Genomic DNA, 27,975 nt, shown 5'->3' on the forward strand with positions numbered 1-27,975 from the left:
AGAATTTAAAAATTATTAAATTTCACTAACATTCTATCTAATTTTAAAAACCATAAGAGACAAATCAAAAAAAAACTCTAAATTGGTTTCCTGAAAAAAATTCCAAATGTGACTTAGGATACTTATGATATTTGACAACGATTTTATTTGACATTGTGATTTTAATTATTTCCATTGCATGGTGATTTTATTATTATTTCATTAACATAAGGAAAACTGCTTATATACATCCACGAAATTTAAATGTGGTTTTTTAATTGTATAAAATATTTTCTGCAATAATATCAAAGTACTGTCAATAAAAACATAAAAGAAATATACGAATATACACATTCGATTTTATAACACAAAGTTGTTTTAATAACAATTTTCGATTTCAACATTAAATTTCGATCTAATCGAGAATCGTTATTAAAAGAGTAATTAAAATTATAGGCTTTGATTGTAAGTTTGACAGTTGACTTCCAGAATTCTTAATGTTGTGAAAAAGAAAAGCAAATAATTTGGAGTAAAAAAACGGTAAATAATTTGGAATATTTAGAATTAAAAATTTTTCAAAATAGTTTTTTTTTAGGTTCACAGCATGTGCATCACTCAACATTTTATTGATTGCTCTGAAAGAAATTTCCTTTTGCACATAAAATTTAATATGAAACTCTAAAGGTGTTGCACTTAATTTGAATACGTAACTACACCTTAAAATATTCAAATATCATGGAATTTTCTAGTTATTTTGAATTTAAAAATAACATAAGTATTTAAATGTAATTAAAAATATGTGGTCTTTTATCAAATTCTTTGATCAACACACAATACAAATTTTTTTTTTGATGATATCTTAATAAATTTTACAAAATTTAAAAACCGAATTATGGTTTTCTGTTTCTAATGCAACTGGAATAGTTTTAATTACATTTACAAGCTAGAAAATTTCATTTACAGATTGTTATTCCCATATACGTATGTATATGGGACATATTATTCACAATAACTAAGGTATTTTAATTTCGTTACAGCAAAAAAAAACAAAAAACAATTTATTATAATATTTTAAGATTTTTGATAAATGTGGTATTATTATATTTTCAATATGAATGAGTTTTAAAATAATTAAAGAAAAATAAACTAACGAGAGAATTATGTTACATTTTTATTTACTTCCCCAAGGAAGTCATTTAGGCCCTATTCTTTTCAATATCTTCATTTCTGACCTCTCTCAGTGTTTGGCGGGTGTTCCGCATCTGATTTATGCTGATGATCTGAAAATGTATCATATTGTAAGGGATATTTCTGACACTAATTATCTCCAATTAAAGTTAGAACATCTAAATTCTTGGTGCGAGACTAATAAATTAGAACTTAACGTTAAAAAATGTTATGTTATTAGTTTTTCGCGTAAGCGTTCAAACCTCTTTCAAGAATATTCACTTCAAAACTCCATTTTAGAACGCGTTGACCATATTACTGATCTAGGTATTATTATGGACAGTAAACTCAATTTCAATTTTCATTATGATTCTATTGTTTCTAAAGCAAGCAAAATGCTAGGTTTCATTAAGAGGAGAGCCAGAGAATTCAACAATACTGAAGTAACTAAATCCCTCTATTGCTCCCTTGTTCGTTCTGTTCTTGAATATGGCAGTATTATTTGGGATCCGGCATTTTCTGTACACAGAAATAAAATTGAGTCGGTTCAAAAACAATTTTTGTTATTTGCTTTGAGAGGCCAATATAACCCCAATGACTTCCAAAATATTCCTTCATATAAAATTAGACTTCAATCCCTGAATATGTTAAGTCTGGAGTCACGCCGGTCTTTGTTGTCTTCTTGTTTTACCTATGATGTCCTAACAGGAAAAATAGACGTGGACTTCATTAGAGACAAAATTATTATCAACAACGACGTCAGACCTACCAGACATACTAAATTCTTAAAAGAATATACGCATAGGACTGAATATGCTAAAAATGAACCAATAAATAGATGTTGTACTGTATTCAATCGTTTTAGTCATTTTTTTTCACCAGTAGTTACAAAATACACCTTCAAAAAAAAAATTCATAATTCACTACTGACCTAGTACAATATCATATGATAATTATACGTATGACCTAATTGTACAATTATTAAATCATATTAATATTAAATACCTACTCAGCATAAATGATAACATAATAAAATTCTTTCTTTTTATTTATTATTTTTTTTTAAATGTATCATATTACATTTGTGTCATAAATTCATTTAATGTTTTGTTAGTGTAATTCAACTTAGTCTATAAGTATGTATAATGTATATTTTTGTCAATTATTGTAAACTATGTAAATTTTTGTAATTATGTAGCATCTTGCTTGGTGCAAATTAAATAAAAAAAAAAAAAAAAAAAAAAAAAATATATACAATATGTATGTATGTAGGTATATATAGGTATATTATTTATAATTTGAACAATATTCATAGTAACAGCATATGGTTTGAAAATTTTTGTAAAAATTGTGTTAAAACGAGATAGAAAACAACTTGTGACTAATAATTTAATGGCATAAAAAAATCGAACAGTAAATCATTTTTTTATTTTTTTAAATTATTTTGAAATATCATTATAAGATCCAAATTCTTATGTTGGTTTCTTTAAGGTACACCAAAAAAATCAAGCAATGTTGTTGATGCTGGTGTTGTGTAGCACGTGTTGGTCTGCAAAAAGGACTGTAAAGCAGTCCCGTCAAACACTACGATAATTTTGAATGAAGTGTTAATGCAAATTAAATTTAACATTAGTGTAATACAACGAGCGAAAGTAAATACAGGAGTAAGGAAGAAGAGTCAAACATGTGTTTCCTTCCTATTCAGTGCGTATATAAAATGGAACAGTCGTGCATTTACAAGTAGGTAAAATAAGTTTGAACACACCAAAATGAAAAATAAATTAAAAATTTATTAATAGCACAATTTCGAATTATATTTTAGTGCTACAATTAAAATGGGCTACAATCACAAATAGGAAACCATATATAAAGTTTTCCAGTTGCATCTGATATGTTTGAAAATTATGTTTTTATATTATGTTGTCATTGGTAACTATTGGAAGAGACAGATTGCCATTTACAGAACGAAATTTTGCAGCCGGAAACATTTCTAGTCCGTATATTTCGACGGGTACTTTATTGATTATTTTAGTTATTATCAACTTTACTACACAAGAGTGATACAATAATTTGGCCCGTATACCTATATATGTATATAAGAAAGGAGTCTAAGAAATATGTACTTACAAAAAATTAACTTAAATGTTATTTATTTAACGGCATTATTAACATTATATAACCTAAATGACTTTACATTCGATATGGTGAATGATTTTAGACCGGGAAAAGAATTTTTTTTTTAGGTTTTTTTTACGTATTTTTGTTTAGAAATTTTATACATACGTCCTTTTATTTTTAGTATAGCTCTATGGCTCCTCTTCTTTCCTTTAATTTATATACTTTTATTGAGTTTTTATTAAATTATCCTTGAGAAAAGAATAAAACTTTGTATACAACGGTAACTTAATATAATTTTATTTTTTGTGTTGCTCTTTCTTCAAATAAAAATATTTTATTCTTCTTTTTTGTGTTGAATTTTAGCGTGTAATCCTTAAAAAAAGAAAAATTATATTGTCTTATTTTTTTCAATCATATCAATGGACAAAGTGGAACCACAAAGTACTAAGTGGAAGGATAATAATATATGAAGGATATTTCTAAAACAATTAATACAATTTTTGCTATGATCCTTTTTGATTTTGATTTTACAAAAAAATAAAAAAATTTCTTATTACTTTCAAGGAGAGAAAATAATATTTCATTATTTTTGGTCAAAAACAATTAGAAACTTTTGTACTTATAATAGAGGAAACCAAAACGGACATTTTTTTGATTTTTATTTGCTATTTTTTTAATTTTTTTTTTGTTCTTGAGTTTTATTTTGCAATAAGAGTTATCATTAGAGTTATTGAGTTCATATTTTTTTTAGTACTACAAGAGAACCCTCAATTATTGGTTTTTTTGTTTTTTTTTTTTAGAGTTGCTCTTTTGTTACGTTCCTTTTGTTTTCCTCTTTATTAGTAAGATTGTAAAAAGTGATCAAGAAAAAAAATAAAACAAGTGATTTAAGAAAGAAGATATAAAAAAAAAATAAATTGCAGAATAATTGAGTTTTCGTATCCTGTGAAAATTTTATGCAAAAAAGGTAAGAAAAGTAAGTAAAAAGATTTTTTTTGTACTTTTTCCAAAAAGTTATTAAAAAAATTAACTTATAATTTTAGTACTATCCTTCTATTCGGCCATCCGTTTGTCTGTTATCAATACCTTAAGATAAGAAACTGAAATTTTGGAGACAACTACATCTTAATGAGGTCATCAAAATCTGTGGAATAAAAATTTTGAATGAAAGATTTTTAATGTTAAATTCTCGAACACAATTTCACATTAAAATTTTTACTCACACCCTCAAAGAGACAACTGATGTAAAATACTAGTGTGCATTTGAGCTGTTGTCTTTGAGCTTTTGCACTGCTGTTAAGAATGTCAATGTACAAAGGCCTAAAAAGCAATGTCGAAACTAGGAAAAGAGATGACAAAGAAATAGAATGGTGAGGATTTAGTATAGAGATTAGTATAGAGTACTAGTATGAGAGCTATAGATTGTAGATCTGCAATTATACCAATGGAGACATATAAAATTTTGTTTATAATTACAATTCGAAATATTTATTTAGGTTTTTGACTAAACTTGTTAAAGTGAAATATTTTATTTTACAAACCTTTGTTTTAATCGTGTACTTCTTTATTACAAAAAGAAAATTCAATTCAATTTTAAATGAAAAAGATGTACAACTATACTTGTATGATTTTGTTACACATAAAATACTAATATTTTTTTTTTTTAAATAAAATAAAAATAGAATAATTTTAAGACGAAATTAAGAAAGTTCTTCAATTATCGGACAAAAAATTATTACTTTTTTTTTTTTGCTCCTTTTTGATTAAGGGCACTTCCCTTATTCATTATTAAGTTATAAAGTTTATAAGTTATCTAAAGAAAATTTTACGATATGACTTGGTTTGCATCTCAATTAGCCAATTTATATAATAAAAAAAAAAAATAAAACGAAATGAAAAAAAAGGACAAAGATTAATTTACAAGAGTAAAGAGTACCGATTTTGAATGGGAATGATTAAATTTGAATAATTTATAAAAAGAAAAAATAAAATAAAAAAATTGACTTTATATTTAGAATCTTTGGTTACAAGTTGATATTCAAGACGATTTACATGAAAAAAAAAAACAAAAGCAGCAATATTTAAGTCTGATTACAAAAATCTTATCGAATTCGTTAATATTCAAGAAAAATAACTATAGTTGTCTTTTTTTTTTTTAAATACTAAATAAACATAATATAGAGACCTAAATAAATATATTTTTTTTTTTTTGGAAAATATTGTATTTTATGATTTTTGTTTTTTAGGTTCAGGGACATTATTTGCTCTTTTAATAAAAGAGTTGTTTATTGTATATAAAAGTCTTGTGATGTCCGCAATATTTTTATTATGGTTTGATTTTTTATATGCGGTTATACAAAAATACAATTTCCATATGCTGGATAAGTTATTAAATTTTGGACTACTTTATATTTTAGTCCATTGTGTTTATGTAGAAATTACTTACATCTTACATATACATACAATATACATATTATGCATATAAAAACAAACTTTAATGAAAATATGTTCTTGTTATCCTATATTTTACTGTAAATATTGCCCCACACATGTTCAGAACTCAAAATCATACTATCATCACCTCCTAGTGGTGGGCACACAAATCACACTGAAATTATCAAAGCTATGTTCGTGTCGTGGTCATGTTTCGGGACGAATACCTTGTTTTTTTTTTTCAAATTTCAGCCTGAAATCAATACGTCAGCTAACGACAGGCGAATGAAAAAATTTCAGGATCCTCAATAGGCTTATACCTAAGCGTTACCCTGAAACATTTGTCTCTGGTGCGCTATCCGTTAGTTTCATCATTTCTGCGACCACCATTTCCGGGCAGCTTCAGGCTTTCCAATGAGTTTGGGCCCATTTGGTTTCCTTGAAGTGCTCGTTATTGTGGTGCTGAACGTTGGCCTTCCATGTTGTTTTACTTAGACGCCGGCAGCTTGAGTCGATTTCTTTCCCTTGAATCTTACGGTTCGATACGGAACAAATTCAGGTAAAGTTTGTGATTGAATTTTACAAATCAAGGTAGAAGAAGCTTTCTTTCAGGTTACATTAGCTTTAATGCACAATATATCTGGAATGGGTGTTTATTATATTGGAGTGCAAGTGCAATATGTATGCTTGAGTTAAACAACTTGAAATGTCATGAGGTTTTTAGTAAGTTGTCGCAGTTATAAATAGAGTCAAGAATTACATATTTAGTTAATCACCTTCAAAAAATGTTAAAAAATAATAATTTAGAGGAAAAAATTATCTCGTCACTAAAAATCAAATTTTATTTTTGGCAAAATTCAATTATAGTTGTCGGTATGTGCTAAAAAAATAAAGTGTCTAAAATATTTATGTATGTTTTACGGCTACAAATTTTTATTTTTTTCCAAAACAAAAAAACAAATATCTAAAAAACATAGATCTACACTGAATAAATTTATAATTTGAAATGTTAAAAAAATATTATTTTCAAAGAATAAAATTTTTAATATACGCAGAGTTTTTCCTCTCCTAACAATTTTCACAGAAAATTAAAAAGTAAAAAAAATAAAAAGCAAAAATTTAATGTTTTTTTTTTATTATTTATTTTTATAAAAACAAAAAAAAACTTATGACTGAACATGAAAGTTTTATGGGCTTTTAAATAAACCCACGGGATATTCAATAGGTACCAATGGTTTTTAGTACCTTCCTTTACATTCCAATATGGTATTGAATTTAAAAACAAAAAAAAATTGTGAAGATTTTTATTTCATTTTATTTATTTGAAGTTTTTCATTTATGTTCTTATTCTTTTTTTTTTCCAATTTTGTAAGTTTTGGTTTTGGAAGAAAATAATTTTTGTTTTTTTGTAAGGAAAATAAATGGCCGCAAGGGAAAATAATATTTTATAAAAAAAAGTTTTTTTAAATGTACACAGGAAAAAAAAAACAATTATTTTGAATTTATTTTAGATTCAAAATATTGAAAATTAAAATTAAATTTAAAGTTTTTGTGTGTACTGATGTACAAAAGAACTCAGTGAGAGTGTATAATAGTTGGAATTTTGGGTCATAAATAATTTTTTTTATTAATTTTATTAAGGTGATGATGTTTTCTATAATGATAGAGAACAAAATTTTAGTAAAATTTGTTTTAAAATAATTTTCAGCTCTTAAAAATGTCATTATTTTCAGGTGGGTTTTCAATTATCAACTTTGTTGGTAAAACAAATGGACCTAACTGAATTTTCTAAGGCGAAATTGAAGACATTTTTATCAATAATATTATAAATAAAAATATTAAGATGAATTCTTCAATGTAAAACATTATTGGTATTATACAGTAATAGCACCTTGTAAACCAGCTTTCGGTCCAAAAATTTTATACTAGAGTTGACATAGGAGAAGCTTGTATCGTACTCTTTTGGTCTTTGAATAGACAAATCAACAATGTTCATACTTAAGTTTATACTCAGGCATAATGTTCCAATGTTACTATAAAATTTCATAAAAATTTTATTGTTAAAGCTAGAATTTTAAAACCTTTAAATTTTTTTATATTTTAATTTTATTTACGTTAAGCCTTTGTAATTCCAAATCTTATTTGGCTTTCACCAAATCGGTCATATTTTCAACTAGGTTTCTTTTTATATTATTATTTAAGAAGTTTGTAATACAATCTCGTACAATAGAAAGTAAGTTATTGAATTCATAGAACTGTTTTCCTCCATTTTTTGCCAATTTTTGTTCCCAATATCAATTTCTAAACTAAGTAAATTAAATTTGTTTCCATTTCCAATTTGTTGCATTACTATGATGGCTCTTTCCCAGTATGTCAAAGATTTGACGATCATGTCAATCACGTCAATCGCTTGATTTAGCAAATGACAATCACCTGTAATTTGAGCAATTTTCAAACAAATCACTTATGCATTAGCCTTTAAAAACATGCGAAAAAAAACTAAAATGACAATCAATTGCGTTAGCAACATATGTTGGGATTTATGACGCTAGCGTCATGTTGCCTTGGGATTCATGACTAACGTCAGTTGCATGCATTTGACGATACTGGGAAAGGCCCGATCTTTAAAGAAATAAATGTTCAAAAAAATAAGGAAATGATTAAAGAATAATATGTGTGTATATACTTACAAAAATATTTTAATTTTTCCTGAAAAAACAAAAACCTTTTTGTTAATTTCAAATTCACAATTAGATATAAAACAAATATTTTTTGACAAATCGGCAGAGTAAGGGTCCTATTTGTAAATAATGTTATCAAATTATCGCTGAATTACAAATTTGAATTTTATGCTTTAAGCAGAAACAAACCAAAAACGCTTTACAGTTGTTAATTTAATTGAGCACTGCCGCCGTGAATTTAGCCTAGATTTGTATATTGTGTATATTTCTGTGTGTCTATAATACGAAATATTCTATGTTATAGAGATACAAATAGAGAGAATTTCAAATCATTTGTTGTTCATTTAGCGATTTTGTTATTTTGGAAGGCTCATTGTAATTCAATTGTGAAATTCAATAAATAATCAATTCTTACTCGAATTGTTTTCTAGAATTTCTTACTTAAACTTGTTCCAATGTTAAAAATTGTTCGAAACTTGTTAAAAATTGTTTAATTTTAAATCTTTTATCATAATTTTGTTGCTCACCTTGGAATACTTTCTCTTTAGCCATTGTGTACTTAAAAGAGGAGCCAAGAGTTTTTGGTTTAATTAAAAAGAAAATTTTTAAAATTTTTAATTTTTCTAAATATTTTTTTTTTCTGGTTTCTGTTTTGTTTTTATTTCACAAATTTTTTACTTCCATAATTTTTCATTTATTTCCTAATATTTTGTTTTTTGTTTTTTTTTTTTTATTTATACGTTAAATCACATGAAATTTTTAAACCTATGTTAGAATTATCCTTTTTTTTTTGTTTTTTTTGCTTATTTTTTATTCAACTAGTTTACATTTATAAATATTTTTTTTCTTTTAATTATTATTAATGTTTATTTTATTTCTATACTTATGTAGATTTTTTTTACGATTTAATTTGGTTGGTTTTTTAATTTTAAAATTATTTTGTTAAAATTAAAAATTGTTAACATAGGCAGTACAAGTTTTCATTCAAATTTTCCCTTCAATAAATTTTTTTTTTTAATTTTCACTTCCATAACATTTTAATTTTTGTTTTTTTTTACATTTTTATTACTTTATTGCGGCTTTCTCCGGCGGTATTACACAACATTTCATATTTGTTTTTAAATGAAAATTTTATTTTTTTCTCATAATTAATATATATTGTTTGTTTTGTTTTTTATTTTCTGTAAAACATAAAAAATAATAAATAAAAATAAAATTTAAATACATTTAATATGGTGAAGAAAAAAATAAAATTATTCCAATACCAATATTATTCGGAAAAGAAAAAACTGTTGAACAACAAAATTTAATTGCAATTTCCCTCTCTTTTTCAATTGAACAATTTATTTTATAATCTAGAATTGGTCATTAGAAATGTTAATTTGGATCGCAAAATTAGATCCACATGTAGTCTAACTAGCACTTTTAAATTTCGAAATTTCCAATTCCAACAGAATGTAATATTGTCATTAAATTTATTAAATGGTTTGAAATAATTAACAAGTCAATTCAAATTACATTTATTAATATGGGAAATAAATATTTAGAATAAGAGCAGCCGGCCTTATAAAGTAGTTGATCATATGAACGCAAAAGAATTTAGAACAAGAGAAGAAGAATAAGAAAATAATATTTGTGTTTTCAGTAATATTTACATTTACGATAAATTAAAAATAAAAAAAAAAATATTATGGATAAGCTTCCATTGAAATAGTTACTAGAAATGAATGATACAATTTAAGATGAGACCAAACACATTATTGGAAAATTCAGCGTTTATTTAATAAATCAGTATTTGGTCAGGAGTTCGAATAACAATTGATTTAAGAATGAAAATAACAGAGCACTTAAGTATAACAGATTTAAGTAAATGAGTCCGTTTACAAAAAACAGCTTCTTCTAAAATATAATAAAAATAATCGTGTCCTTCAGCATCTAACTCTTTAATAATTTTAAACAAATTAAAAAAAAAATAAATTCTGATAATTAAATCAATTTGAATATTTAATAATAGTAAAAAATTGTTCATGAAGTTTATCGTTGTCAAATAAAAAGTTCATGGAAATTCCAATTTACTTTAAAATAAAAAAAAAAATAAAATTATTTTTTTTTTATACCAGATTGTTCGTGAATTAATTTATAACTTGCGTTGGTATTATTTTACAATCAAGATTTAATTTTTATATTGGTTTTCATGAAAAAATTGTAATATTTTTTGTTTATTTTTTATTTTATATTTATAACATAATTGCAATTTATTTTTTACTTTGTTTGTTTTTGTTCTCTTGTTCAATTTATTGGTGGTATTTTGTTATTTTTTTGTCTTTTTCATACACTTTTATTGTGTGAATTTAAGAGTAAATTATATAATACAAATTTATTTAACTTATGTACAATATATATAAAAATAGAGAAAAAAAATTTATAATTTAAAGATCTGTCCCCATTAAAGGTATTGGAATTGATTAATTGATTAAATAATTGTGTAAAAAAAAAAAAAAAATTATAAAAAATATAAACAAAAGCTTGTATGTGAATTTTTATGATAATGAATTGAAATGTAAAAATATTTGAGTTTTATATTGTTTGTAGAAATTATTTAATTTATATTGGATGAATATAAGAATATTTATTATAAAAAGAAAGTATATTGACCTGGTAACAATTGATTGTAATAAATATGAGCAACAATTTACATTATTTCGTAGTCAGGTGCTTTGGTTTTTTTTTTTTTTTTTTGTATATTTAAAAGCAATTAATTGAAGAAGAGCAGTTCAACTTTTACATATAAATTTTTATAATGTACTACTACACTTTATAGTATAGTATTCAATTGTATAACGTAAGGAAACACAATTGCGAGCATTGTCACTTCGATTCTGAAATCAATAAAATATTTTAAAGAATTTAAAATTAAAGTGTGCATGTTTAATAAATTTTTTGAATTAAAATAATAAGATTTAATTTTGTAAATAACACGAAAAACTTGTAAGAATAATAAAAATTTATTCTTTCGAAATTAAGTTTAATTTGTATAACCAATGGAGGCAATTAATTTTAATTCAATAAATATTAAAAAAATATATCAGCTTATATTTACTATTGAATGCCGAAAAATATTAAAATATTTTTTGCATATGCTAGCTACTTTTAATTAATTTAATTGATTTATTTAAAATTATTAAATTTATTATAGTTATTAAGTACTTGATATCAAGATTTAGAATCACTAATTTACCAAAATGCAATTGTGCCGAAATTGTGTCAACCAGCACTATACCAAAATTTTATTACACAATTAGTCATATTGACGTTAGATTATCTGCATTTTGAAAGACGCCCTAAATAATCAATTAATAAAATATAAAATGTTGAAACTTTATGAATTTGAAATTAAAATTTTGTTCTGAACAACAAATTATGTATGTGCTTCAAATTTATATTTTTTATATGATTTTCTTATAGTAAATTAATAATTTGGTGATGAAAATGTGTAAACGTATAAATTAATTAAATTGCATAAAAATAAATGTAATAAATTAAAATGTTTATATAATAAATTAATTGAACATATTTTTTTAGAGAAAAAAAATTTTAATTTTTAATTTTAATAAATTAAATTCTCTTTTCTTATCTGTTGCTTTCCAAATTATCAATTGCCATTCCTACAATTTCAATAAAATTTTACAATATCAATTTTTATTTTATTTTTAATTTCTCCTTGTTTTTTACAATATAATTTTAGTTTGTGTTAATTTATGGTTTTTTTTTTATATAAAATTTAGTTCTAATGTTTTATTATCAATTGATATATAATTTGATTTAATTTTCTAGTTCTTTTTTAATTTAATTAATTATACTTATTTATTTTCTAAAAAAAAACAAAAAAATTATTTAAATTTTGTTTTTTTTTTTTCAATTTACAAAATTTGATTTGTGATTTGTTTATTTTTTATTTTGTTTACAAATTTATTATTCCGCCATTTTTAATAATTTGCTGTGTGGGTTTTGTGGGTTTTGTTTTGCGATTATTTTTTTAAATGTTTTCTTTTTTTAAATGTTAACCTATAATTTTTATGTATTTATAATAATGATTTTGATCTTCCTAGAGTATATAAGTAATTAGATAATTTTATTCATAAATATATTTTTAAGTATTTAATATGTATGTATATAAATTCAATTATGTACTAATTACAAATTTTAATAAATTATTTATTATTTATAATTATTAATATTTAGCTATTATATATATTAAATTTTTATCTAAATGTTTAATTTTTATTTTTATAATGTAATTTAATCTTTTCTTTCTTGTTTTTTTTGTATTTTATTTATATTTTGTGTTTTTGTTTTCTTATTACTTTAAAAATCTTTTTAATTTATTTACATTTTGGATTTTAATTATTTATATTTTTTTTTTTTGGATTTTTAATTTTATTTTATATAGTTACATATATATGTACATATTATGTAAATATTATATAAATGTTTTGTATTTTTGCCTTTGTTTTTTTTTGTTAAAACTCATAATATATGAGTGAACGAAAATTGATTGATTTGCTTTACTTGTTATATAAATGGTTTTGTTTTATTTTGATTAATACTTTATTGTATTTTGTATTTACTAGTATTATTAATATATTGTAGGTGTAATCAATAATGTCAAATGATTGTCGACAACAATAATTGCATCTGACGGACACCATGTTAAAAAAATTTTAGTGAATGTCAAATTTCGTATATAAATTTGCCGCATACAAATGGTTGACAACTGTTTTAGCAATAAATTATTTTTAATTTGAATATTTCTAGAATTAAATCTCATTAAATAAAAATTGTTTATCTTGTTCAAAATTTACATTTTGCAGGCAAAAAAAACCAAAATAAATAATTGAAATTTTTGTTTTTAGTGAAAGATTATTTAATAACGTGATATTTGTCACCGAAGAAGCGGTTACACTACAAATGTAGACATCAGCTGTTGACAAAATTAAAAGTTCTAATGCTTTTCTTAACTGCAATATAGATTAAGATGCAAAAGAGTGAACTCAACGGGTATTTCACATTATCTATTACACCTTATAAACACATATACTTATTATACGTAAACTTATTATGTTTTTTTTAAATTCTTTAATTTTATTACATGATTTAATTTCGTTCTTTATTTTCTTTTTATTGTTGTGATTTTTTTTTAAATGTTCTCAATTAATTTTCATTATTTTGTAATTATTATTCCCAATTATTTTGTTATTTGTTTTTTTTTTTTGTATGTGTGTTTTTTATATTTAAAATATTGTAAATAATTACCTTAATGTATATTATAGGAATATTATGCATATATGCATGAATACTGTCATATTATTTATGAAAATGCACTATGTATTAAGGGAGTGCAATTTTTGGAATATCAACAAAAACAAAAAATATTTCGTTTCTGTTTATATTTGTTGATTGAAAAATAATTTGTAAATTTTTTTTCCTGTACAATTTGTTTTTTATGTTTTCTTTTTCTCAAAAAAAAAAATAAATATTTAATTAAAAGTATTTTAAAAGCAGAATATTTACAATTGAAATTTTATGTGTGTACACAAGTTTAAAAACACTGTGTATTTAAAGTGAAAAATTATGTTAAATTAATTAATTTATATTTTAATATGTATTTGACACGTTTAATATTTCGGTTAGTGATTTTGGGGGTCATCAAGTAATCTTGGTATTCTGGAAGTCGAAGTAGATTCGGACTATTCGGAATACACAAACATTAATGTGGAATGAAATACAACTTTAATTGATCGTTTTGAGTTGTTTGTTCCAGCGAGGAAGAAAAACCGAATTAGGCGAGAAATACTCACATAGATTGGTAAATATTAAGAAGCTATATGAGGTTATTAAGAAACTAAGAGAACTTTCGAATAGTTAATCTGGTCGAAGCCATTGCTTTGGACCCTTGAATACATTAGAACAGTTGTAAAGTTTATGTAAAACTATTAACAAATTCTTAATGTTATGACACATAACGAATTAAATCGGGTTGGTTCCCTGTAAATTTAAATAAATTGCTTTTGGTAACATAAACATGCGATAATTTAAGCAATTCAATATTCCAACTTACTTCATATTAAAATAATAAATCTACATAACTTGTTATCTAATAGCTTAAATCAATCAAAAAGTTTAACAATTTCTTTAAATTTAAATAGTAAAAATTAAAAATACAAAAAAAAAAAAAAAATTGTTTGTCCTTTATTTAATTGAAAAACTCTTCATTTTTAATTTTTGTTTTTGTTTCTGTTTCCCTAAGATAACATCCTCGGCGTACTATATATCTGGTAAATTTTTCTTCTCATTATGGCAACCATTAAATGTAACACCACTACTGGTACGATTTGATGATGCAACAGCTGCTGCTGCTGCTTTTGTTTTAGCACAATTAACATCGTGATAGATATGTTCGCATAATTTTTGTTCAGTACTAGATGTATTTGCATTTGTTGTTCCTCCTGTTGTTGTTGTTGTTGATAAATTTGCTATAGATGCACTAATTTTTCTTGTAGAAGGATGCAATTTACTAATAATCTCATTATTGTCATCTTCATCGTCTGTCATTGCTGTTTGTGTTGTACTACGATGATGATCACCATTTTCATGTATTGTCAAATTTAAATCGCTATTCATTTTTGTTAATTTATTTGTATGATGCTGCTGCTGCTGTAAATCTAATGATGACGGTTGTGATAATGATTGCTGGTGGTGTTGTTGCTGATGATGCTGTTGTTGCTGTAAATGTTGCTGTGATGATAAATGTTGTTGATGTTCTAATTGTTGTTGTTCATGATTCTGTTGATGATATTGATGTTGATGCTGATATATTTGATGATGTGGATGATGTTGATAATGTTGATGATGTTGATGATGATGTTGCTGTTGATTAAGATGCTGGGTAGATTGTGAAAAGGATTTTTGTAGTGCATGTAAACTATTTGAACTTACGGTTCGCTCAAGTATTTCACCCCAATATTTTTCAGATAGTCCTTCAATATCTGGTCTTATAATTTGATGCTGATGATGTTGATGATGATGACGTTGTAATGATAATGGTGGGCCAATTGATAATGATGTTTCCATACCAATTATTTGTGGTGGTCTTGATGATGGTGGTCCTGGTGGTATCGGTAATGAACTAGCATCACAATCAGCACTTATACTACAACAATGTGATTTATGTTCTGGACTTTCGGTATGTGGACAAAACTGTAAAGATAAGAAAAATAAAAAAGAAAAATAAAAAAAAGGAAATTAAAATGAATAAGTAAAAAGGATTTTAGTTGCTTCCTCTTTAAAGGATGATAAATAAAAATTTTTTTTTCTTTTTTTTAAATACGGAAAATTCAAAAAGATTTTTGGACGTTGAAACGGCGATAATTTTTTATGGTTTTTATTTTTATACTAGTTTAGATAATAGTTCCTTTTTCACTAGATATGTTGTGGTGATGTAAAAAATTTGTAGAATATTTTGTGATAAAATTTATTTTTCAAAATTTTCTTAATAATTTTTGACAAAAATAAAAAAATTCATCTTTAATGAATTTTTTGTGTGTACATTCATTAAAGAGGAATATTTTCTCTGAAATATGTTAAAAATAATTCAGCAGGGGGTTGAGAATTCTATGATATTGAGAATTTTTTTTCAGTTTAAAGATTTAAAGGCGGAAATTTGTAAGTCAATTAACAAGTAAGTTTACCAACCGCTGTGTTTATTGCAGCATTTGAATGATGTTGTTCATATGGAACTTTATCAGAAAAATTTAAGGAAAACTATAATTTTAGCAGAACGAAGAATTATTAAGTTATATTAAACTAGTTCTTATTTCTATATGTACAAGAAATTAAGAATTTCATTGTCATTCTTTGAATTAATATTATTTTTGGACATGTGCTAGAAAATTAATGTTGGGAATAATCCCAACTGATTAAAACATTAGGCAGTTAACATAAAAACTCAATTTTAATTACAATTTCTTATTAATGATAAAATGACAAAATTTGTTTTATAAAATAATGAGAACCTTAAGAGCTATTAAGATGCAAACGTGATTAAATTTCAAGTCGGAGAAAACAAAGAAAGAGGTGTAAACTTTTTAATTGTCTTTGTTTACTTTTTAACATTTTCGAATTATTCTTTGTGGTTCACCTTAATAAATTTATTTTTAATTAAATAAAAATCACTAGATCATTAGTTTGGATTTTAAAAAACAAAATAAGAAAACAAAAATAATCCTTAAAGAGTAATTATTATTTCCATTAAAAAAAAAAAAAATATTTTAAATGTTTTCGCGGTTCTGGTACGTTTCCTCGAATCTTTTAATTATTTGTTTTCATATTTCTATGGTAATGAATGAAACGACAATAAAAAATACGAGAATTTCGACCTGGTTTTCATATTTAATATTTTTTATTTTTCGATTATATTTATCTAGAAAGCTTAAGGGCACATTAATTTAATTAAGATAATTTCTTAATTCACTTTTATTACACCATTATTCGAGTAGTTGTTTATATTTTTTATGGTTTTTAATCACTTATTTTGATCTTAAATAATATAGTTTTAGTGTACAACCAACAAAATACTTTGCTTTAAATTAATTCTAGTATTTTATATGTGGGAGGGGGAGGCTGTCCAATATGTGATTATCGCGTAAAATAACAAAAGAAAATGCAATTAAAAGTTTAATTATCGTAATGTTAATTGTCAATTGTTGTATTACAATATTGCATGTTAGTGGAAGAATAAAATAATTCATATTACGAGTACATAAAGGTACTATTTCTGTGTAAAAAAAAAATTATCCTTAATATTATGTAAGATGTATATGAGAAATTTTAATTAGATTTTTTAAATATTTTATATTCAATGGCACAGTACAAGATTATCATTTTCAAAAAGTATAATAATTTTTCACGTTGGCGGTCGACATACTCGACGTCTGGTCGAGTGACTCCCGAATTTACTTTGGGTAAGAAGAATGAAGTCATTTTACAGTATTAATTATCGGGTTGGGCAAGATCAGATGAAAATTCTCACTTGCAGTGGAATGTACTTCTCACAAAGTGAGAACATTTGCAAATTCTGTGAGCCTCATAATATGATTGAGTTCATCAAGACATCATGGGACCAGAGCGGGTGTTGTTGTGGGCCATGCCGCACACTTAGAGTTAAGGCACAATAAATCCTTATACGTTACCGCTGTACACTGTTGTACAAATCTATAATCCCAATAAGAAGGAAGCATATGTCTCCAACAGGATTCACTCGACCTTTACGTTTTTCTGAATTTGTGAGGCTTTTGTTCCTCGTGTGCTTTACCGCCATTTGTCCTGTATAAGGCATGGGTGCGTTCCGAATTTATTTTATTTCTAACAAGAAATATTGTTTCTACGGTTGTATTAATTGTACATGTACTACAATAGAAATAAGTTTTGATTAAATTTCAGAAATTACATTCAATATTTTTATACATTTATATACAAATCTTACATCTATGTCTGCAAATTACAATAATTGTTTGAAGAACATAAAAAATTCTTAAATATTCTTAATAATTATAATTCCTAATAATATACCTATTTGATGTTCTTATACTTAAAAAAAAAAGGTTAAAGAATATTCAATTTCCAAACTTCTTTAAATAAGTTTTAAACTTCTTTTGTATTAACAACAATGTTGAACAATCTTAATGCTATAACAAATTTCTTTGTATAAAATCAATGATAAGATCTGGCACCGATTTCTTTCTATATTGTATCTTGAATATTACATAAGAAACTTTAATGAAGAAAATTCAGAGTTTTGGATTTAAATTCTCTTTTTTGTCTTATAGCAGAGTAAATTTTATTTATTTAGAAATAAAAAACATTAGTACGTGATTTCGGGTTTATTTAAATATTATCTATGTATTCACACACACATACACATACATATTTACTGTTATAAAGTTTCCTGTTATTTTGTTGTTTTGTTTATTTTCCTAGGGATTTTTGTTTTTTTTTTTGAATAATTTTAAATGTAAATGCAGTTTAAAAAGAAATTTTATTTTGTTTTTGTTTTAGGAAAGAAAAGGATAATAAAAAAAAAAATAATAATGAATATTATGTAGTTCCTGTTTTTTGCTTTATCCTTGCATAAATTTATGAGGTTAAATTAAAATCAATAGATGAATTTGGTTTTTGCGTTTAAAAAAGAATGCAAAAATTTTTATTGTTTAATAAGAAAAGTATATGAAAAAAATTGTAAGGATAGAAAATAGTTTAGTTTCATTTAGAATTTGTCACAATTTGTGGGAACAATTTACAAATATAAGGATAAGTGAGAATTTTGAGGTGAGAATTATAAAAGAAATTAAAATTTTAACAAGAAATTTTATTTAAATTTTATTGAAATTGTTGTATTCAAATTACTGCAAATAACGTGAAGAGTACTTGAATATTATAAAAAGTTCCTCAGTAAATTTAAAGTATTCTTCTGTGCAAACAAACAAATTAGGGTCACACCACTAACAATTGTTGGCTATTGTTGAGTTGAATTTTGAAAACAAATCTTTTAAAATATTTCTTATTTTAATCTTATACAATCTATATTTCAAGCCTATAATTTTAGTATGTTAAAATATTTAATTTTATTCAATATTTTAAGTATTTTTGTTGTTTACAACGTACAATTATAATTTTAATATACAAGAAATTTTTTTTGGAAATTTATTTTATTAATTAATTTAATTGAATTTAAGAAAGCTAAAAATATTGAAACATATTATTTGATAAACGAAACTTTAGTAAAATATTTGTGGAACACAATTACAATATTCTTAACACAATTTGATTCGTAACGCACGCTCGTATGCGTCTTTATGATACGAAAAATATTCATTCAACTCTTCAAAAATAATCAGATTTTAATTATGTAGTCGTCATTTTAATAATAGTAGTTTAATAAATCACATTAATTTTTTTTAAAAATTACATTCCATTAAAATTATTAAAAATAATTATTGAGAAAATGTTGAAAAAACATCAACAAAAGCAAGGAAATTTCAATGTAAATTTTCTGCATTTTATAACATTATTTGGATTTTATTTTACAAAATTAGCTGGAACAAATTATGTTAAATTAATTGATTATAAAAATATGAAATTTATGATATCAAAATTTGCATTAACCTATAGTATTACAATTCATTTATTAATTATTATTCTTTGGATAATAAATTTAATACATGATGATGGTAATTTAACAAAATTGATATCAAATCAATTTTTAATATTTGGTCGAAAATTTTCAATAACATTAAGAGTAATTGGTATTATATCAAATTTTATTAAACATACAATTTATTATCGTGAATTAATGTTATTATTAATAAATAATTTTGAAAATTTAATTAAATTTTCATATAAATTAAATAATAGAAAATTAATTCAAATTTATATTATTAAAATATTAATAAATGTATTTATATTTATATTTAAATTAATTATTGGACCAATATGTTTACAAAATTTACTTATTAATAAAAATTGGTGGCATAAATTAAATGCAATATTAGGTTTTTTAACACAATTTTTAATTGCAAGCTCATTATGTACATTTTATTGTTTAACAATGAATTGTTGGTATTTTTTTGAAGAAATTCATAATAGATTTTTAAAAATATATAAATTTTATTTAAATTTAATAAATTTAAATGAAAAATATATAATAAACAATTATAAAAAATATTTAATATTAAAAAATTATTTAAAAATTAATAATTTTTTTGATATATTACAAAAACGATATATAAAAGTATATAAAATAACGAAAAAAGTAAATTCATTTTATCAATTTCAAAATTTAATAAGTATTATTGTATGTGGAATATCAACAATTATAACATTATTTTTATTATATAAACTTAGTTTAGTTCAATATTCATATTTTACATTATTTGCTTTAATAACATTTAATGTATTATCAATAAGTGAAGTTTTATTTTCTTATTTTGGTTCAAATACTGTAATTGAAGTAACAAATCGAACACAATTTGTAATAATGAATGTAAATTATTTAAAAGTTCCACCGGCTGAGGAATTAAATCAATATATAAATTTTAAAAAATTCCAAAAGAAGGTAAGTAAAAATAGTTTTATTTATCCATTAGTAATTTGTAGTTTTTATTCAATTAAATAAAGTGTACTGGGTATTACAGTCTTTATCATAAGTTCTCAATAAAAAAGAACTGCAGAAATGGAAAAGTAGTACCATACAAGTAGGTTGATGCTACCTTATCATTTTTCGGAATACGAAAATCGAATTACATAGTAAGGCCGCTGTTAAAAATAAATATTACAACGATTTATTGTTTTTTGTTTAGATTATTAAAGGTTCAATTATTAATAGGAATTTCTATTACATTTTTCTTGTTAATAAATAGATCTCAACTTTAGAAAACTTATAAATTAGAACATTCTATAAAAGGCAGTTCTAAAACTAATGGCATGATTTTAGTTAAAACTAAAATCATGCCATTAGTTGTACTGCACTATACACAGTAGATAGCAATTTCCTATATCTTAAACCTTATGCTTTTTAAAAAACTGTTTACACAAAACATAAAAATAATAAATAAATTTTCATATTCAAAGTAGAATATTGTAAAAAATGCTTTTAATATTAATGTATATGTTTGAATAGAAGAAAAATTATAAAAAGAAAATAATAATTGTAGAATAAATAAAATTATTTTTTATTAACACCCTCTTATATATCATTTTAAGAACTCAACATAAATTTAATAAAGAAAATAGCTATTTAATAAAGCATAAAACAGTTTGAAAGGGGTAATCAATTTTAATAGTATTAAAAACCGCATATATACATTTAAAAAATCAAACATAACACGAAAATAATAAGTGAATGCTTTCATAAATTTAAGAATTTATATACTGATTTTGTTTTATAAATTAAATTGTATATGTGAAGAGGGGTTTCAAATTCTAAATATAAAAAAAAAAATATTAATATTACATTAAAATTAAATTGATAATGCATTCAAAAACTAAAAAAATTCCTATTGAAGCATATTTAATGCATTTAATTGTATTAAGTGAATTTTATTTTACAAAAATTATTGGAATAAATTATTTCAAAATTATTAACTATAGGATAATGTCATTTGATATATCAAAATTTGCAAAATTTTATAATATTTTAATACATTTTATAATAACAATTTTATGTATATTAAATTTAATTTATAATCGTCATGATAATTTATCAATAAATTTTAATAATAAATTTTTAAATTTCGGTCGTGAATTAGGTATTAATTTAAGATTAATTGGTTTAATATCGAATTTTTTAATACATTTTATATATTGTCGTAAATTTAAAAAAATTTATAAAACATATTTTCAAAATTTAATTATTATTTCATATAATTTAGATAATCATATTTTATCACAAAAATATTTAATTAATTTTTTTATAAGTTGTATTATTTTTATAATTAAAATTATAACAACTGGATTTTTTATAAATGATATTTTATTAAATTATAATTGGCGACATTATTTAAATTCATTTATTGGTTTTATAACACAATTTTTAATTGCAAATTCATTATATACATTTTTTTATTTAACAATGAATCAATGGTATTTTTTTCAAATAATAAATTGTAAATTAAAATTTATAATTAAAATTTTAATTAATTTAAATAAAATTAATATAATAAATAATTATAAGAAAATTATATTATTAAAAAAATATATAAAAATTTATAAATTTATTGAAAAATTACGTAAATTTCATTTAAAAATTTTTAAAACAATAAAATTTATTAATTTTTTATATCAATTACAAATTTTTACAAGTTTAATTGTATGTATGATTTCAACTCTTATAACATTATTTTTTATGTATAAATTTTGTCCATATTCAAATTCATTTTTTACAAAAATCAATTTAATTTTATTTAATATAATTTTAATATGTGAAGTTTTACATTCGTATTTTGGTGCAAATATGTCATTTGATAGTTCAATACAAATACATAGAACAATAATTGATTTATATTTTTTACCATTAGAATTAAGAAACTATGAGAGAATTGATAAAATTTTTCATAGTTTCCAAAGAAATGTAAGTTTAAATTTATATAATTTTTTTAAAAATTTTATTTTTTAAATTGTAAAGCCATTGTAAACTAAATTTTTATTTGAAAACTTAAAGTATGTATTTAATTTTAACTATGCTATTATATCGAGAATTATTGACCTTTCCCTTTCCAATATGGAAAATTAAAATCAGATTTCAACATGATCAACAGATTTAACATTACGCAGATATTTGTTTATTTAAGATTTATTAACAATTGACACCTTCAACAATAACGTTGTGCCAAATAGATTTTGCTTAACATATCAAGTTTTATTTTGCAGCCAATAAGGCAAAATTTTAGGCAATAATTATTTAAAAGCAATTTCCTTATCGAATATTGTAAAAACGCTACAAATTAAAGAAAATAAATTGAATTTCAGGTGAAAGTCGGTTGCACCGATTTTAATGAATAATATTCTTTTTTTTTCCATTATTTTAAATAGAAAATTAAATATAGTTTATTAAGGAAAATGTAAATAAGAATTTCATAGTTCAGAAAATTTTGATTATTTATGTATATACATTATACGTATAAAATACATTCATGAATATTTAATCAAAATGTGATTAGTAGTAATTGCATATATGCTTTTAGGTCCAACCCAATTTAATTTCTTAAAATTTTTTATAAAATATTACAAACAATAAAAATTTTGGAATAAAAAGTAATTTATAACATATTTTATCACACATATATCCGTACATATATTCAAAAATCTAATATTGATTTGAATTTTTATTAAGAAAAGAAATAGAAAATTGTAAATTTGTTGAAAATAATTTCTTGTTACCGAGAGAACTACATGCAATAAAATGTTATAAAAATTTACTTTTTATAATTTGTTCTAGTTATAAAATTTTGAATTTATATTGATAGAAAATATATATTGAAGAAGAAACAAATTAAAATGAAATTATTAAATTTTAAAAATATAAAAGAGGCTTATATAATGAATTGCTTAATTTTATGTGGGCTTTATTTTACAAAATTACTTGGTGTTAATTTCATTGTAACAATAATTAATCAAAAAATAACAAATAATAAATTAATTACTTCAAAAATCTTAATATTTTATAGTACAATCATTCATATAATATTAATTATTTTATGGTTATTTGATAATATTTATTCACCACGTGACAATATGATAATAATAATAAGAAGTCAAACATTAATAATTTGTCGTCGAATAATGGTTAATTTAAGAATAATTGGTATTTTAACAAATTTTATATTACAAGCAATTAATTATAATAAATTTATTTTAATTATAAAAAATAATTTAAGTTTAATAAAATTATTTTCATTTAATATTAATAATCGTAAATTAAGTCAAAAATATATTTTGCAAATGTTATTAATATTTTTGATATTATCTGTAAAAACATTTATTTTACCATATTTTTTTGGTAAATTATTTCGAAATAAAAATTTTAAACATATTATAAATACATTTTTTGGAATTTTTGCTCAATTTCTAATTTGTAATTCATTATTTCTATATTATTTTTTAATGTTAAATCTATGGTATTTTTTTGAAATTATTAATAAAAAAATTTTACAAATTTTTATGAAATTCGAAAATATTGAACGAGAAAGTATTAATTTAAAAAATGAAATTGATTTTAATAAAAAATATGAAAAACTAAATAATAATTTTGAAAAATTACAAAAATTTTCTTTAAAAATACAAAAAAAATCGAAAAAAATTAATTCTTTATATCAATTACAAAATTTATTAACAACTTTATTATGTTTAGTGACGACAATATCAATTTTATTGTTATCATATAAAATTTTTTATAAATTGTACTCATATTTAACATTGTTACGAATATTTGGATTCAATGCAGTTTTAATAATTGAATTAATGCAATCTTATTTAGCCTCAAATAGTCTTATTGAAAGTGGAAAAAAATTATATTTAAATTTAATGAATTTTTATTGTTTATTTTTATTTCGAAAAATAAGAAAGTGTTCGATATTGTCGCATTATAAAATATTTGAGAAAAATGTAAGTGTTTATCAATGTTGTATTATTTTTTTTTTTTTGGTTAAGACAGCAAAACTTGGTAGGCTGATAATAGTGGCCTAGATTGCTGCTATAATTATTAACCCCCTATATATTATCACCGGACTAATTCAAATCTTGCTATTAATTTGGCACGTACGATCACCAGTCAAATTTAGCTTATTTTGTCAAATAATTGGTTTATATTGCTAATATGGATTTGATGTGACTGTTTCCTTAAACAACAATATTCGGAAAAAGGATCTTCCGAAAAATACGACAGGCACATGAAATGTTAAAAGCCAATCTTGATCTACAATTGTGTCGATACAGGATAATGTTCTGCGGAAAAAAGTTACCAAACAGACTAATAGATCTCGCCAGCAAATTTATAATGTTTTTTTTTTCGTATTTTGGGTTACTTTTTTTCGCCAGTCCCGAATGCGGTTACGCCTCTTTACACTGAGAAGTAAAATATGTTCTACTTTCAAATTATTTATACCCATTCGGATTTTAATAGTTTTTAAATGCTTACTACGCTCACTTCGTGATAGGTTCTAGTGATCTAAAATGGGTTAAAATAATAAAGGTTTTATAACATAGTTATCTCACTTTCGAGAATAGTTTAATTTTATATAAGAAAATATATTTTATATATGTCAAAACTGTTGAATGACTACTTCGGGTTTTTAAGTCGTCTTGAGAGCATTGAAGGTCGGAACCGTATTATTTTGCATAATATTCATAATGAAGTTGGAGTTGATTGTTTAACCTATCTACTTCTGTACTTCTAATTAAACTTGCAGGTTTTCTTCTATAAAAATAAATTTTAATTCCTGATTATTTAATTTTTTTTAATTTGCTATCCCTGTAAATTTAAAATATTGATAAACGAATTTTAACACTGCTTTGATTTGCTTAAAGTAAAGTATACCACATAACAATTAATTAATATTAAACTTAAATTAATAGTAAAATTTCTGAAACGTATAAATTAAAATTTAAAATGATTGTAATCGTCATTTAAATACCAAATATAATTATTACATATTTTTATTTTCACACATTTCAATAATAAAATTAAATTAATAAATAATTAAAATTAATTAATTTATTTACATGTTATTTTTTCTATATTGATTATTTTTCTAGAACAGATTGAAATTTTTACATTACAAGTTATTTTGATGAAACCTAAATTTACAATATTTGGAATGTATTCATTAAATAAGAGGGTAGTGTTGCCAGTTATATCAACAATGTTAACAACATTATTTGTTTTAATACAATTCGAACAAATGTATTTAGAAAAGGAAAATGCAAATTTAATAAATAAAAGTTAATAAATAAAATGTTTTTTTTTTATTATAATAGTTTGTAAATTTTGTTAATCGTAATATTAATAAAAAATTAAAAAACTTTCAAAGAAAAATAAAAAAATTATTGCATTTTATAATTGTGATTTTAAAAATTTTGCTGAAATGTGAACAAGAAATAAAGTTGGTACCATAAAATTCTCATTAGGAATTTGTTAAAATAAAATATTCAGTAATTTTTTAAAATCCCTAATAAATTTTCATAAAATAGTGTACGGACCTTAATATTTTACTTACCCTATTGGAACATAAATGTCTACTAAGTCTCCTAAATTGTGCATTTAACAGCCAATATAAAAATGGATTCCAAAAACTATTGCTTAATGCAGTCCATGTTACAAGAAAATCTAAGAAGGGAGGAAGCTGCAATATAAAAATTAAAAAAAAAAATTAATATTAGTTTAATAGAAAAATAAAATTAAAATTAAAGTTATTTTATAGTTATTGAGTCTATTTTCTTGAGAGTACGATCATTGTTTTGAATTTCATGGACAATATACAAAAGATTTTTAGTTAAAAGTTCTATGATACTTAATTAATTTATAAACAAAATTACAGGACGAAACAAAAACCGTTCCGTCGGAGCGTTAGACTACGTTTATTAATTAAATAGAGAAACTTACACATTATGCAAAATAAATAAATTCAACGAATTAATTTTTAAAAAGATTAAATATTTTTACAAATTTATTATTAAAAAATTAATTCTGTACAGCAACCCTAAATATGATTAAAAATATTAAATTAATTCTTTCTAATATAAAAATTCTCTTGCAAAAATCACGTTCTTAAATTTAAAATTGTTAGAAGAAATTTAATATTTTTATTTATTTTATAAAATTTTAATAATTTTCTCTAAAAATAAAATTATGTGACAAATTTTTTTTTCTACATTTTACACAATTCTTATATAGTTTAGTTAAGAAAAATGACTTTTATTCATCATAATTTTTTGGTTAGATTTCTGTTCGTATATTAGCAGCGGCAAATAAAATAAATGACAACAACAAGTAAAATTTTAACGTAATGAGAAAAAAAGTAAAAGCAGGAAAAACAAAAAGAAAATATTAAATTTTCACACGTTTTACAAGTCTGGGGCTTTTAATAGAAATTTACCACAAAGAATTGGTAAATTTCTCTTATATTAAATTCTAAAAAATTCCATTTGACAAGATAATTCTAAAGTTTACACAGGTACAATGCAAGGTACACATATATCCGTATCTATGTATAGGAAAGTGTATAATACATTCTGCACGTGTGTAATATTGTGCATAATAATGTACACATATATTCGTCTTTAAATAGACTATGAATTCAGGTGTGTATGTACAATATGAAAGTTCAATAAGGATTTTTTGGATGAACATTATGAATTTGTAACATTATGTATTTGGTTTTGTGGTAACGTTAGAAACCGTTCGGAATTTCGGGTACGTTAGTACAATTTGCTACTTTTTTAAAAGATTTTGTTGCAAATTGTCGAATATTCACAAACACGCAAAAATTATTTAAATTTCGCGTTTTCTTCTTAATATCGGACAATCATTTGAATTTCAAATTAACTTCACACGAATTCTAAAAAGTAATATGCGGAACTTTTTTCGAGAATTTAGCTTTGTACGGATAATAGTTTGGAAACCTAATTAAGTGGTTTTAAAATGACTTTTGACTTGGGTTTTAAGTTTGGTTTTTTAATATAGCATAGCATTTGCACAGATAAAAAAAAACACAATTCTGTAAAAATTATGGAAAGTATATTCCTAAAACTTAATATCCTATAGTTGCCCAAATGGAATCAGAATTATTGTCGTAGCTCTTTAATATATTTATTTTTTAACCTTAATGTATAAAGAATATTATTTGAAAAATAAATGTAGTCTAAAGTTACATAAAACAAGTTAAATTGTTAATGCTCCTTGTTTTGATCTTTTCCTTGACATTTTGAGTTTTAATGCTATATACACACTTTACTCACGTTTCTCCTATATATTTTAATAAAAATGTGT

The 27,975-nt window shown here is 22.7% G+C and overlaps 1 protein-coding gene across 3 annotated transcripts in view; it reads right to left on the minus strand.

Moving 5' to 3' along the window:
* Nucleotides 1-13,844: 13,844 nt before the first annotated feature.
* The window catches only part of LOC129619220 (beta-3 adrenergic receptor), a 136,819-nt gene continuing 122,688 nt past the window's right edge, over nucleotides 13,845-27,975 (minus strand). For 2 of the 3 annotated variants that reach the window (XM_055534363.1, XM_055534362.1), the window contains 2 exons: nucleotides 26,204-26,329; nucleotides 13,845-15,635 (listed from right to left, as the gene is read on the minus strand). In XM_055534363.1, coding sequence (XP_055390338.1) covers nucleotides 14,703-15,635; nucleotides 26,204-26,329 — 1,059 coding nt within the window. In that variant the 3' untranslated portion in view covers nucleotides 13,845-14,702. The remainder of the gene's footprint in view (nucleotides 15,636-26,203; nucleotides 26,330-27,975) is intronic. The other variant, XM_055534364.1, reaches the window with a different exon arrangement.

The sequence above is a fragment of the Condylostylus longicornis genome, unplaced genomic scaffold (genome assembly GCF_029603195.1).
Source record: "Condylostylus longicornis isolate FDR11 unplaced genomic scaffold, ASM2960319v2 ptg000011l, whole genome shotgun sequence".
Taxonomy (NCBI): domain Eukaryota; kingdom Metazoa; phylum Arthropoda; class Insecta; order Diptera; family Dolichopodidae; genus Condylostylus; species Condylostylus longicornis.